At 45.1% G+C, this 12,270-nt stretch overlaps 1 protein-coding gene across 2 annotated transcripts in view; it reads left to right on the forward strand.

Annotated features, from left to right (window-relative positions):
- The window catches only part of kndc1 (kinase non-catalytic C-lobe domain containing 1), a 35,776-nt gene that overhangs the window by 8,405 nt on the left and 15,101 nt on the right, over positions 1-12,270 (forward strand). The window contains exons 3-12 of one of the 2 annotated variants that reach the window (XM_029254011.1): positions 109-167; positions 7,382-7,528; positions 7,845-7,962; positions 8,238-8,926; positions 9,351-9,465; positions 9,587-9,658; positions 9,902-9,963; positions 10,087-10,245; positions 10,868-10,945; positions 11,353-11,443. In XM_029254011.1, coding sequence (XP_029109844.1) covers positions 109-167; positions 7,382-7,528; positions 7,845-7,962; positions 8,238-8,926; positions 9,351-9,465; positions 9,587-9,658; positions 9,902-9,963; positions 10,087-10,245; positions 10,868-10,945; positions 11,353-11,443 — 1,590 coding nt within the window. Of the gene's footprint in view, positions 1-108; positions 168-1,008; positions 1,357-7,381; positions 7,529-7,844; positions 7,963-8,237; positions 8,927-9,350; positions 9,466-9,586; positions 9,659-9,901; positions 9,964-10,086; positions 10,246-10,867; positions 10,946-11,352; positions 11,444-12,270 lie in introns of those variants that run through there. The other variant, XM_029254012.1, reaches the window with a different exon arrangement.

Below are 12,270 nucleotides of genomic sequence, written 5' to 3' on the forward strand. Positions count from 1 at the left end.
TACAGTGCTGTGCCTGCACATGAGTTTGGTTTTACAAATCTGCTGAGGTGTAAAACTACTTGATGGTCATTTTTATAATGGTAATTTTTTAACTTCTTTACCTTGTAGATGACCCTGAAGGTTCATTCACCCCCCCAGAGTTTGACAGGACTGGTAACACTTTTGAGGTAAGTGCGTCCCTTTCTTCATACATATCATACCGATCACTGCAAAAGATGTGAATAAAATATTCTCACCATGGTGTGATTCTGGATGTAAAAGACTGTTTCCCATTAACTTCCCAAAAGCTCATGTAATAGAAACAACATGAGTGTGGAAATGATGCCAAATGATACTTTATGTATGTGTGTATAATAATGGTTCTGTTTACTGAGGGGTTTTTTTCCATTTTGGATGCTTCTTAGCAGCAAAGAATTTCTCTGTTTTCATGTGTAATAATATGTTTCCTCATCTTTTATTTCTTTGGGTTTGGCTCAGGGTCAAATGAGGGCAATTTCACACAGCTGGTGAACAGTTCCTTGTTGCCCAAACTATTCTCTTTTGCTTTTTTTGAGACTCACTTAGTGGGAAGCAAAGTGTTTCAAATCCAAAACACAGGCAGAAAATGACTAGGATTGAATGTAGGGCATTATATAGTAAATTAAAATTGTTAAAAACGCAGTCGCCGAAAGCGTATAAATGCTGATCTCCATAGACGTCTAAATGAATGTTTTAAAAATATTTTAAATTGTCAATATTTTCATTAAACATTTGGTTAGTTCTCTTGTAAACGTACATATAGTTTGTATTCACTTTCACGTTAGTTTGTCTTTTTGACTGAAATGAAATAAACATGACTTTTGAAAAGCATTCCACACCTTAGGATAAATGGGGACGGTGCAGTGTATGGTAGAAAAGTGTGACCACATCAGTGCTTACTGCTCCCTGGTTCCAATTCCATTTCAAATGATGCATATGTGGGATCTTAGACTGGAAAATAATGTAGAATTACCTGCCTTTCTGTTTCAGGAACATCCTGCCTACCTGTGCTGAATCAGTCTGCATGTAATTTAACAGAAATCAGTGTCACGTCACCTTCTTCTCAAAACGGTGTAAACCAGATAGTCGAGCCACTCTTGACAACACAGTACTCAGTATTGTGATTTTGTAGCAGTGTATTTTTTTACTGTATGCTGTGTTCTCTTGCTTGAAGTCCACATGAATACACTGATGTACTTTGGAAATACTTAGGAATTAAAAACAATAATTTAATCACAGTTATCCTTAGAACAACGGTGTTGAAAAGTCCATTAACTGATTTTAAATTTTCATTCAAATTTCAAATTTAAATACATTGATCACTTCCTCTGGGGCTGTGGTGGCGCAGTGGTGCAGTGGGTTGGACCAGGGTCCTGCTCTCCAGTGGGTCTGGGGTTCAAGTCCTGCTTGGGGTGCCTTGCGATGGACTGGTGTCCTGTCCTGGGTGTGTCCCCTCCCCCTCTGGCCTTATGCCCTGTGTTACTGGGTAGGCTCTGGTTCCCTGTGACCCCATATGGGACAAGTGGTTCTGAAAGTGTGTGTGTGTGTGATCACTTCCTCTGGGGGTGTTGTGGTGCAGTGGGTTGGACCAGGGTCCTGCTCTCCAGTGGGTCTGGGGTTCAAGTCCTGCTTGGGGTGCTTTGCGATGGACTGGTGTCCTGTCCTGGGTGTGTCCCCTCCCCCTCTGGCCTTACACCCTGTGTTGCCAGGTAGGCTCCGGTTCCCTGTGACCCTGTATGGGACAAGCGGTTCCAAAAATGTGTGTGTGATCACTTCCTGCAGTGGGTTGGACCAGGTCCTGCTCTCTGGTGGGTCTGGGGTTTGGGTACCTTGTGATGGACTGGCATCCTGTCCTGGGTGTGTCCCCTCCAGCCTTTTGCCCTGTGTTGCTGGCTTAGGCTCTTGTTCCCTGTGACCCCATATGGGACAAGCGGTTCAGATGAAGTGTGTGTGTGTGATCACTTCCCACTACATTTGTCACTGCTCTCACCTGAAGGGGTCCCAGGTTTCCACAGTTGTTTTTATCTCCTGGAAATACTTCAGTCAATTCATCATTTAATCAGTTTGAGAATAAAAATGTGTCCTATTGTGGAACGATATACAATAAATATGTGTCTCTATCACTGATTGCGTGCCAGCCCTCATGCCTGACCCTGTGCAAATCTCAGACACACAGGATGCCTCCACAAAATGAATCTCTGAATAAACATTTATCTTAATATATGATACTCAAAGCAGTGAGCTGCAAATGAACATTTGTGAGTGAACTGCTGGAATTTGCTTAGCTGCAGTCACAGGTACACATTGCAAAGATGCAACTTGGTGCTGCTGTAGTACCTCTTCTACACACCTGGCATTCAGGCTGCAAAAAGAAAATTGCTTTAACTGGATGGAGTGTGGAAGTCATACTTATGACCTGTGCAAAGGACAAACTACCATACTGGGGCACAGAAGGTCAGGGCGATGCCTTGCAGCAGCTGGGCTGTGGTTTTAGGTCTGCTTTGAATCCAGTTCTGCCTGTGCAGAGTTTTTATGTTCTGCTCGTGTTCATACGCGTTTCCTTCCACAGTCATCCTCTCCAACCATGAATACCACGAGTGGTCACCAGTTCACTTTGACTCGGTGATGCTTTCCCTACTAGCTGTCTTAAGAATATTTTGTTCGGTCTCCCCCAAAAAAGACATCTTCTACATTTATCAGACCCTTTTCTCCAAAGCCACTTACAATTATTTACCCATTTATACAGCTGGGTAATTTTACTGGAGCATAAGTACCTTGCTCAAGGGTACTACAGCTAGAGATATGGCTCAAACCTGCAACCTTTGAGCCCAAAGGCAGTCACGCTAACCACTGTTCTATGAGGTGTCCCTTTTTGTTTCTTTGTGCTGTTAGCAGAGTCCTCAGTACATTTCATATATACATTAACACTCTCCCCAACACTATTCTATTCATTGTTTCTTGTCCCTACTGATTATTGTTATGATGTGTCAGGTGAAATAAGAGCAATGGAGATGGAAGAATAGTTATTCATTTGTTACATGAAGCCTGGAATGAATTGGATGCCACAGGTGATGAATTTGATTCCCTTAATTTCTAGGGATTGCTGCCTCTCTTTTGTCTTGCCCTCATATCGCATTATTGACTACTTAATGGCTTGATAAATAGCCTTTATAGTGAAGGCGTTCTAATGCAGCATAGCACTGACCTGAAATCAAGCGTTGGGACCTGCTTAGATAGCAGCAGACACGGTACTTTATAGGGCTTTGCAGCTTGTTTTTGTTAAAAAGAATTTAGTGCTTATGCTTTAATTGTCTGCAGTTGAGGTCAAACTTCAAGTTGATCACGGTGGTACTTTAAAAGATGACGGTATTCTTTTTGGACATGTTTAGATAACAGTTCTTGTTAATTCTGGAAATGGGCATGTTACTAACTAACATTACTAATCCCCGCTCGTGGAGATAATGAAATACCCTACAAACCATTAACCGCTGGCAAGGTAACTGTCTAGGAAAGAGTGGGACTCTTCAGTTTGATGGAAGCTGAAAGAAAGCGGGACTGCTTCTTCCACAATCCCTCACTACTTAACTTTTAGGGGGGGGGGAGCTACCACTGGACTGACAACACTTTGAGAATTGTGTGTCTACATTTGGATCGCTCCCTCTATTGGTGAAATCCACGTTTCGTTACGCCCTGAGTTGCACTTTGCTTTGCTGGAAAGTGCCAAATGAACAAAATGTAATGTAAGGACTTAGTTCCACGCCTCCAGCACTTTGAACCTTTCTCACTACGTAATTCCTCTACTGACCCTCCGCATCTCTTTTCCCAGATTCTCTCAACCCGCCCAGTAAAGCTCAGCCTCCCTTGGGGAATGGTCCCATGTTGGTTAATCCTTAGAAAGCTCAAGGATTATCTTTATTTTAGGACAGTTCATCCCTGTTAACATCAGTGAAGCAGTTTTAATCTTCCTTAAACAATTTTTGCTGCTGGCAAACATACAAATGGTGTAATATCAGTCATTGTCTGCATGTCGGTCTCTCCCTCTGCTGCTGAAATGCACTTTGGTGCTGTTTTCTGAGATTTCTATTACTTTGGAGAGAAACATTTGCTAAATGAATATATGGAAATATAAATGTAAAAAAATGGCTTTTTAAATTACATTTGTTCAAGATTTCTTTCCCAGATTTGATCACAGCTGAATTATTTCAAGTTTTATTTTATGCAGTATATCCCCAGTGGGCCAGTGAGTTTCAGTCAGAAATATTTGAGTCCACGGTCCCAGGTATTTGTAAAATGTAGCGAGGATGAGCACATGAGTTCCGTACTGTGTGGTTCCCACTGTTCACCGTGGAGGAGACAGTGTCATGATCTGGGGTTGTTTTGCTGATTTGGTGATCTTTACCAAACCTGTAACAATCTGAACCAGCTTGGCAATCACTGCAAGCATGATATTCAGTTCCATCAAGCTTGTGTAAGGACTATGTTGACAAGAGCGAAGTAAAAGACAAATTGAAACTAATGACCTGAAGGTAAAACATTTCCATTTATGGAGAGGAAGGTTTCCATTGTGAGTACTGAAATTTTTTGACTGGGCCTGCACATACCAAAAGACAGCTTGTGTTTTGCAGGCCCACTAGCCTGCAGGCGGTAACGCTAACTACTATGAGCGGTGAATCTCTCTGTGTTACCAGTCCAAGAGGAATTATTCTAATTAGCTTTTCCCATCTCACAAATCAGACCCATGATCTATTTGAATGTCAAACTGTGGAGCCCTATGGACGACTCCACAGTCTTTCACTTGCTGAGCCTCCTGGGCATCCTTCTGTTTTTTTCTGATCTCTGGTCTTATTGAGTAATTTCATGAGATTATTTCCGTGAGAAGAGGGGAACATTTATGGTAGAGGATAGCAAGTGAGCTGTGCTGCTGTTTCCGAGGACAGCAGTGATGAACGTAGTGGGAAGTAATCGATGACCATTCACCCTGTAAAGGATGAGGCAGGCCTGTTCTCCTTGAGATGCATTGTTCTTTCCTGGGTGTCCGTCACACGACGGTGCTATGCTGTACCATCGACCATACATCGATTAAACACGCTGTGCTTGTATTGCACCGATACCTCAGAAACAATGGTGAGTCTGGTGCTTCGCCTGTTGAACAAAAATTATGATGCATTCGTGGTTTTTTCATACAGTAAATACTCAGATGTTGAACCCAATATTAAAGCCTAGTGCTTTTAATGCCACCTTGCAGCAGTGTACAGAAAAGCCTGGCTAACTTGTCAAACCAGAACATTTTTATGCATAGTAATATGAAATTACATTGTTGGAATTGCTACAGAGTGTATTTTCAAAGGAATCTGGTGGGGCTGTGTGAAGTAAAAGCTAAATATTTCGCCACTCCTACACTGGAAGCAAAATTGCATGTAGGTTCAGTGTTCTGAAAGACCGGTGCAAACACGCAGTGGTTATATGGTTTGCTGCTTTTTTTTGGTGAGGGGTGGCTTGGTGGTGCAGCAGGTAGCGCTGGTGCTGGTCCTTGTTCTGTATACCAGTGAGCGCCGGCCCAGATGGAGCACAATAATGAGCGAATCCGTGCCTCTTTTGGACATGCTTTCGCTCAGATTGCTGTAAACAACCGCTTTCTTTTCAACAATTGACCTCTTGTCCAGTGCACAATGGGCCATAGTTTGGATTCTCAAACTCAGCTTGGTTCTACCTAATATCACACTCCCCCTTCACACGCCGCTGTCCAAATCTTTTCCGAAAAGTTCAGCCTGTGTTCCTTTCCCGTCACGTAGCATTTTGAATTTGAAATATTCTCTCCGGACACGGACGGAAAGTATAATGACCCCACATGTAGAGCGTATTATAAGTGTACGGCGTAAAGTGTGAAGTACAGTGTAGAGGTGGAACAACGAACGCGGGACAAAGACACGCGCAGTGTATTGTCACAAAGGTGAAAAAGTGAACCACGCATCTGTGAGCAGACCTTGAGTACGGAGGTGCGACTGGAATGCTGACCTTGGGCAGGAGCGCAAAAGGCAGGACTCAGGACCACTAGGGAATCACAGTAGATCTCTGATGAAGAAGCACAATGTGGCCTCAGTTGTTTGCTCCTTTTATATGATGTGACCGATGTGACCGATGACCAAATTGTGAGCAGCTGTTCTGGTCTGGATGAGCGGAGCTGAGTGGCGCCTCCTCTGGTCACTGGGGCTATTGGGGGGGTGTGCATGTACTGTACATGCAGATATACCGTACAGATATACGTGTGTATTTCCCTCTATTCTATTGTGCAGTATCCAAAAACAAGTGAAAGCTTTAGAAAGAGGCAGACCCCCCCCCCCATGGGGTCCCGACCGTCGGAACATGAGCCGGATGAAGACAGTCTCCTCAGGCCACCTGTTGAAGAAAGGAACCACTGAGAACTGAAAATCGTTGGGCTCGTTGTCACTGTTTTGAATGGGTATTTGTGACTTAATAATGAATGTACCTGCAGTGCAGTAGAGGAGGAGATGAGGGTTGTGCACCGGTGCTTGTATTTGAAAGCCTCGTTCTTTGTGCACAACAGAAAAGTCATCTTGGATTACTTTAAGGAAAATAACCTTGTGTCACATCACGGTGTCATGGACACTTTTATTTCTGTCCCTGCTGAGACAGAGCTCTGGAAACACTCTGGGACTGTTTGGGACTGTTTGGGACTGTTAGGGATTGTTAGAGAAATATTGCCAAATGGTTCGTTTTTACAGCCGAGGCGTAATGTGACATTTCGCTTTTTCGGACCAGGGTTCTCGAGGTGTTTCCCCGCGTTCCCTTCTGTCGCTGGGGAACCGCAAAAAGATTTTCTTCCAACATTTCTTTGATACTAAAGTCACATAATAACAACATGCAGAGTGTGCGGGATACTTGGACTGTTATTATTATTCATTTAGCTGATGCCGTCCTCCGCAGCAGTGTTAGGTTTGTACATTAAGTTACCTGCGGATTGCATATTTGTGTAGCTGGGTCGATTTCGCTATACCAGGGTAAGTACCTTGCTGAAGGATGCTTCAGCTGCCGGGGGACGGGGGGTTGTGGTTGGAGCCAGATACCTCCTGATCGCAAGGTGGCAGCGCTAACCACTATGCCGCTGTATGCTGGGGGCACAGAGTAGTAGGATTAGAGTCTGAATGTAGGCTGAGAACGTTTTAGGTCATTCAGCGGTCAAAGTAAGGCCTGAATATGCTGTGTGTAGCAAAGAGCATCTGATGGTAACGCTTGGCTGAATGCGCTGCGGTCGCTGCAGGGCAGTCCGTGGTAAGAGTCCACCTCAGTGCACCGTGTTTGCTGGGGGCCGCTTGCTCATCAGTATGGACCACATGTGTCGCAGGGTCACGTCTTCTCTCTGGGCGCGACCCTGGCAGCCTCCCTGGATTTTGTCATCGAGCCAGAGCTGCGACCAGAGCTGGGCACCGAAGTGAGGACGCTGCTGGAGCTGATGCAACGGGAGAGGCCAGAAGAGAGGCCGAGCATCACAGTAAAGAGCTCACTGAACCTTTTCTAAAGCCATTATAAAACTATTAGTGGCTGCGCTCAAAGAGTCGAGACATCGTCGTAGAATTTTTATTGCATTGTTCCAAGTTATTGTCCCAGGTATCTGTCCAAGTGCTGAAATTAAGTGACATCAAAAATGGTCTTTAATCCAAAGCTGTTTTATTAGGCACTGTGATCCAAAGAGCTCAAGGACTGAAAAAGCTGCCGTAGGATCAATAATGAAACGGTTATTATTAAACACTGTTTAAATAGTTAAAGCCTTCGCCTCCTTGCTGAATTAGTGTGCAATTTTCCCACAGAGCATTGTGGCGTTGGCAAAAGTGAAGCTCATGAACGTGTCCTCTTCAAGCGTCTGTCGGAAACTGTCTGCCATCGGTCGACGGGTCCTTTCCATTGAATCCGTGAGCACTTTTCAAGGCATGTCTTTTTCTTTCGTTCTTATTAAAAGAGCGGAATAACGGCCGCAGTCAAATCAGTCAAGTCAAAGTGATTCCTGCAGCCCCTTAATTAACTATCCTGAAAAATGCGCAGTAAACAGCCGTTACTCACGAAGCAAAATCACCACATTGGCCTGAACGGGGCAAGAAAAATCCACCATAAAGTTAAATTGCGCCGCTCGCTCTGGAACGTGTTATCGTGATGAAATGTTTTGACATGGAGAAAAAGCAAAGGACGTTTCTCATAATTCGCAGATGCTTTGGAAAGTTCATGCGGGGTTCATGAGCAGCAAGCGAAAGCCAGGAGGCAGCTTCACGATCGGAATCCGAGCGACGGGTCGTCCAGCTCCGAGGACCTGGCCGCGGATCCGAGCGTCCCGGAGGGCATCGCGCAGCCCGTGGCGGAGGAGCGCCGCTTTCGACTGCAGCTGGACAGCAAGTCCCAGAACAGCTCCCCCGTGAGGAGGAGGCTGCAGGAGAAAGGTGGGCGGAGCGGGGGGGTCCTCAACCGCTCGAGCTCCGTCCCCGAATCCAACAACCCCCCTTCGCTTCAGACCCACTCGGTGAACCTGAACGCGCCTGTGGCCGACCTCACGGAGATAGGCTCCGAGGAGCTGCCTGTGGACGCCATCATTCGGAGCGCCAGGACTCGGAGGAGCAACCGCAATCCGACAGCTCATCGCTCGAACCCTGAGCGGGACGATTTCTCGGGGGGAGAAGAGTGCGGCGGTGCACCGGAACGCTCTCCGGTCAGGAAGCCGAACGCGAAGGCGTCTTTACGCGCACGCGTGCGGGATGCAGACGGCACCGCGTACGGCGAGGCTCCGAGCGAGAAGGACCCCCGAGAATCCGCGTGTGGCGACATCTCGCTCGAGAGCGCGTACGGTCCCAGCAACCACATGACCAAAAGCATGCTGTGCCTCAACGAACAAGTTCAGGATGAAGTAAGTTACTGTAAACCTCAGCTGATCATCTCCTTTTCTTTAATTCATTGTTTCTTTCCTACAATGAACGCAAGATTTACGTTTTCAGTGTTGCCCGCTGCATTTTTTATTTGACATTTTTTTTAATAGTGTTTTTTTACTAGCGTTTTCTTGCGAAACATTTTCGTATAAACACTGTACCAGCTATTTCAACATGGTTTGCCACGTACAACTTCATGGGAGTAAAAACAGATGCAAAAAATGATGAGAATTCATCTTATACGTTGGCACAGAGAGAAGCTGAAAGACTGAGACTAGGACTGCGTAGGTGGGGCGTGAATGACACTTCTTGTTAGCGGAGCTCGTGTGAACTCTGTGTTTACCTAGTGGATTTTCTGTGCATAGTAAACAGTGCGTGCGCGCGTGTGTGTGTGTGTTTCCACAGTGGATCTCCCTGAAGGAGATGCTCTGTCAGTGCGACCAGCCTCTGACCGTGAACGAACTCTGGGCCCTGTGTTACACCTGCCTGTCCACGCTGCAGACCTACATCGACTACCCAGGTGGGCTCTTCTATTCCAGCAGTCTCTCCGTCGCTGCTGGCGTGCTACGTCCGTGTCTCGACATACGTGGATACGCGTCTTCCGTAAATAAAATGTGTCTTTTTTTCCTTTGCGCAAACAGCGTATTTATGTCTGGATTCTGTGTATGTCAGCTGTGAAGGAGAGATGCTCTTCCTGAAGCCCCAAAACACAGGTGCAGTGAAACGTTATCATTGCGTAACCTGGCGCTGCCGTGCATCGGTTCGGTCCTCGTTGGCTTTTTTCGCCTTTGCCTTTTAAGTCAAATGAACGTTTAAAATGGCCTATTTCATCTTAATTCCGCAATTACACAAATTGTATTTCCAACATGTACATACATCGCTTTGGACAAAAGCATCTGCTAAAGGAATAAATGTAAATGTAAAAATGACTCTCTTCCCGTTTGCTGCATTTTCAGGATCTTATGATGCCTTCTATTTGGCACCGGAATTTCAGGAGCATGGAATTGTTACAGAAAAGGTAAAATTTGCTTTAATTTGCATTAATGTGATTTAATTACCTCAAGGCCACTCTATTTTTTTTTTAAAATATCTGTGACCATTTTATTGATTGATTTATGTGGCTAATGTTTGCATTTCGTAGGTCTGTGTTTACGGGGTGGCTGCTATCCTTTGGGCCACGGCCAAGTTCAACTTGTCCCCGAACGAGAAGTTGGCAATGCCAAGGAAACTGAAGCGGCTGCTTCTGGAAATGGCCAAGAGGACTCCCATCGAGAGGCCTTCGATTGTGGCTGCCAAAAAGGTGCGTGCACTTTCCTGCCTGGATGCTCCTGCTCCTGCCATTACCTGTTTCATTCGCCCTGAGAACCATCTCTGTTTTAAGGTTTCTAGCGCTTTCTCAGAGCTGTCAAGTGGACCGGTGTTTATAACTGCTTGGCAGAGCTCTCGGGGGGGCCTGTCCGCTGGCTCCTCACCTTACAAGAACCACTGTTGCCGGAAGTCAGTTTGTAACTCGATTTGATTGTAAATCAATGTCACTTCTACCAATAAGTCCCGATCAATAAAAGGTTAATAATCCCGACGTCCCTCGGTTCACCCGTAGGGTTCTGTACAAAGCTCAGATAAAGCTGTAATAAATAACAACATAGACAGTGACGCTGTTATTTCGTCATGTTGTATGAACTTCCGTCAACCTTAAAACTGAAATGACAGCATTCACTCGTATAATGAATGTTTCTTTTATGGGAACTCCTGAGTCTGTAGCCAAAAATTCCCATAACAAGCTGCCAGCTCTAACTCGGAAGGATGAATTCAAATTCATTCACTCATAGGTGAAGCTTTGGAGTGCAGAGACAGTGTGTGTGTGTGAGAGATCCTTTTTCCGATGTGTCGGGTTACCCCCCGTACGTGTGATTCCTTCTCAGAGCTGTCGGGAGTACCTGCTGCGCCAGCGTACAACTCCCGAGGAAGTCTGGGCTCAGCTCATCCACAGACCTCGCCAGGTTCCTCTTTTTCTTCGGACACCGCGTGCTCCGTTACCGGCCACCGATTTAGTCCATGCGCACAAAACGCTGCTTTTATAGCTCGTACTCTTGTTACACTCACTGTGACCCCGTGTACTTCATTTTACTCTTACACCAATAAGAGAGATTTATTTCACAGTATAAAATAAAGAAACACTTTTCTTCAGTGAGTAAAGTCCGAAACACAGTTAAAACAAATAGCACTGAACTGAATTATCTGTGATTTGCTCTGGATAGCACGACCATTACTGCAGCAGCACAGCTGCCTCTTTCACTTCAGATGTGTACTGCCACCCTCAGTCAGAACACGGTAAAACAGAGCACTACTGCTGAAGTGTGCAAGTGCAAATAGGCTGATCGTGTTCTTCTCGTACGTTTGTCTGCAGTCACACCAAAGGAATATGAGTAGTGGTTCTCCGGAGATCCTGGACACCATTAAAAGGCTTAACTCCAAAGAACCTTCAAGCAGCAGGATTGGTAACGTTGACATAGTCTTCTCTTTGATGGTATTTCACAGCGCAGCCTAAATGAACCTGAAATTATATATGACACATATATGTATAAACCCACACACACATTGACTGAAACCACTTGTCCCAAGTAGGGTTGCAGCAAACCAGAGCCTAACCCGGCAACACAGGGCATAACGCTGGAGGGGCGGGGACACACCCAGGACGGGACACCAACCCGTCACAAGGCACCCCAAGTGGGACTGGAACCCCAGACCCACCAGAGAGCAGAACCCGGTCAAACTATAATGTATATATAGGAGTAGTAATTATATATATATTACTATATCTATACTAGTAATATATGAGTAATCAGAGCTGAGTCTGTGTTGGATTCTGGTTCATTTTATCCCACTAACTGAGGACATACTGAAGTAATAACAGTTCATGCATCTGCGGACACTTTAAAGTACTAGATAAGACAAAATGTTGACGTCACCTGTCAATGGACACGTTCTCCCCATTACTTTATGGACATTATGCCATTACCGGAGTTTTGTGGAGGACATTGTGAGGTTTATAGCAACAGCTCTATTGCAGCCAAAGCTGGGCAATAAGCACAAACATTGTAATTAAACTACTCTGACACTGCAGTGGGAGAAAATTTTAGTCAAAAGCCAGAAACAGAATATATTCAGTCCTGAGAGTTTTGTCTCGATGTGACTTGGAAGTACTTTAAATAAAAAAAAAAATCTGTTAACATCCACTGCCTTAAATTCTAATTCTCGTTGGAAAATTGAATGTGGAACATATACAGATTCATCAGATGTTGTTATTTAGAAGTGGTATAAACTG

Source organism: Scleropages formosus, chromosome 8 (assembly GCF_900964775.1).
Source record: "Scleropages formosus chromosome 8, fSclFor1.1, whole genome shotgun sequence".
Lineage (NCBI taxonomy): Eukaryota > Metazoa > Chordata > Actinopteri > Osteoglossiformes > Osteoglossidae > Scleropages > Scleropages formosus.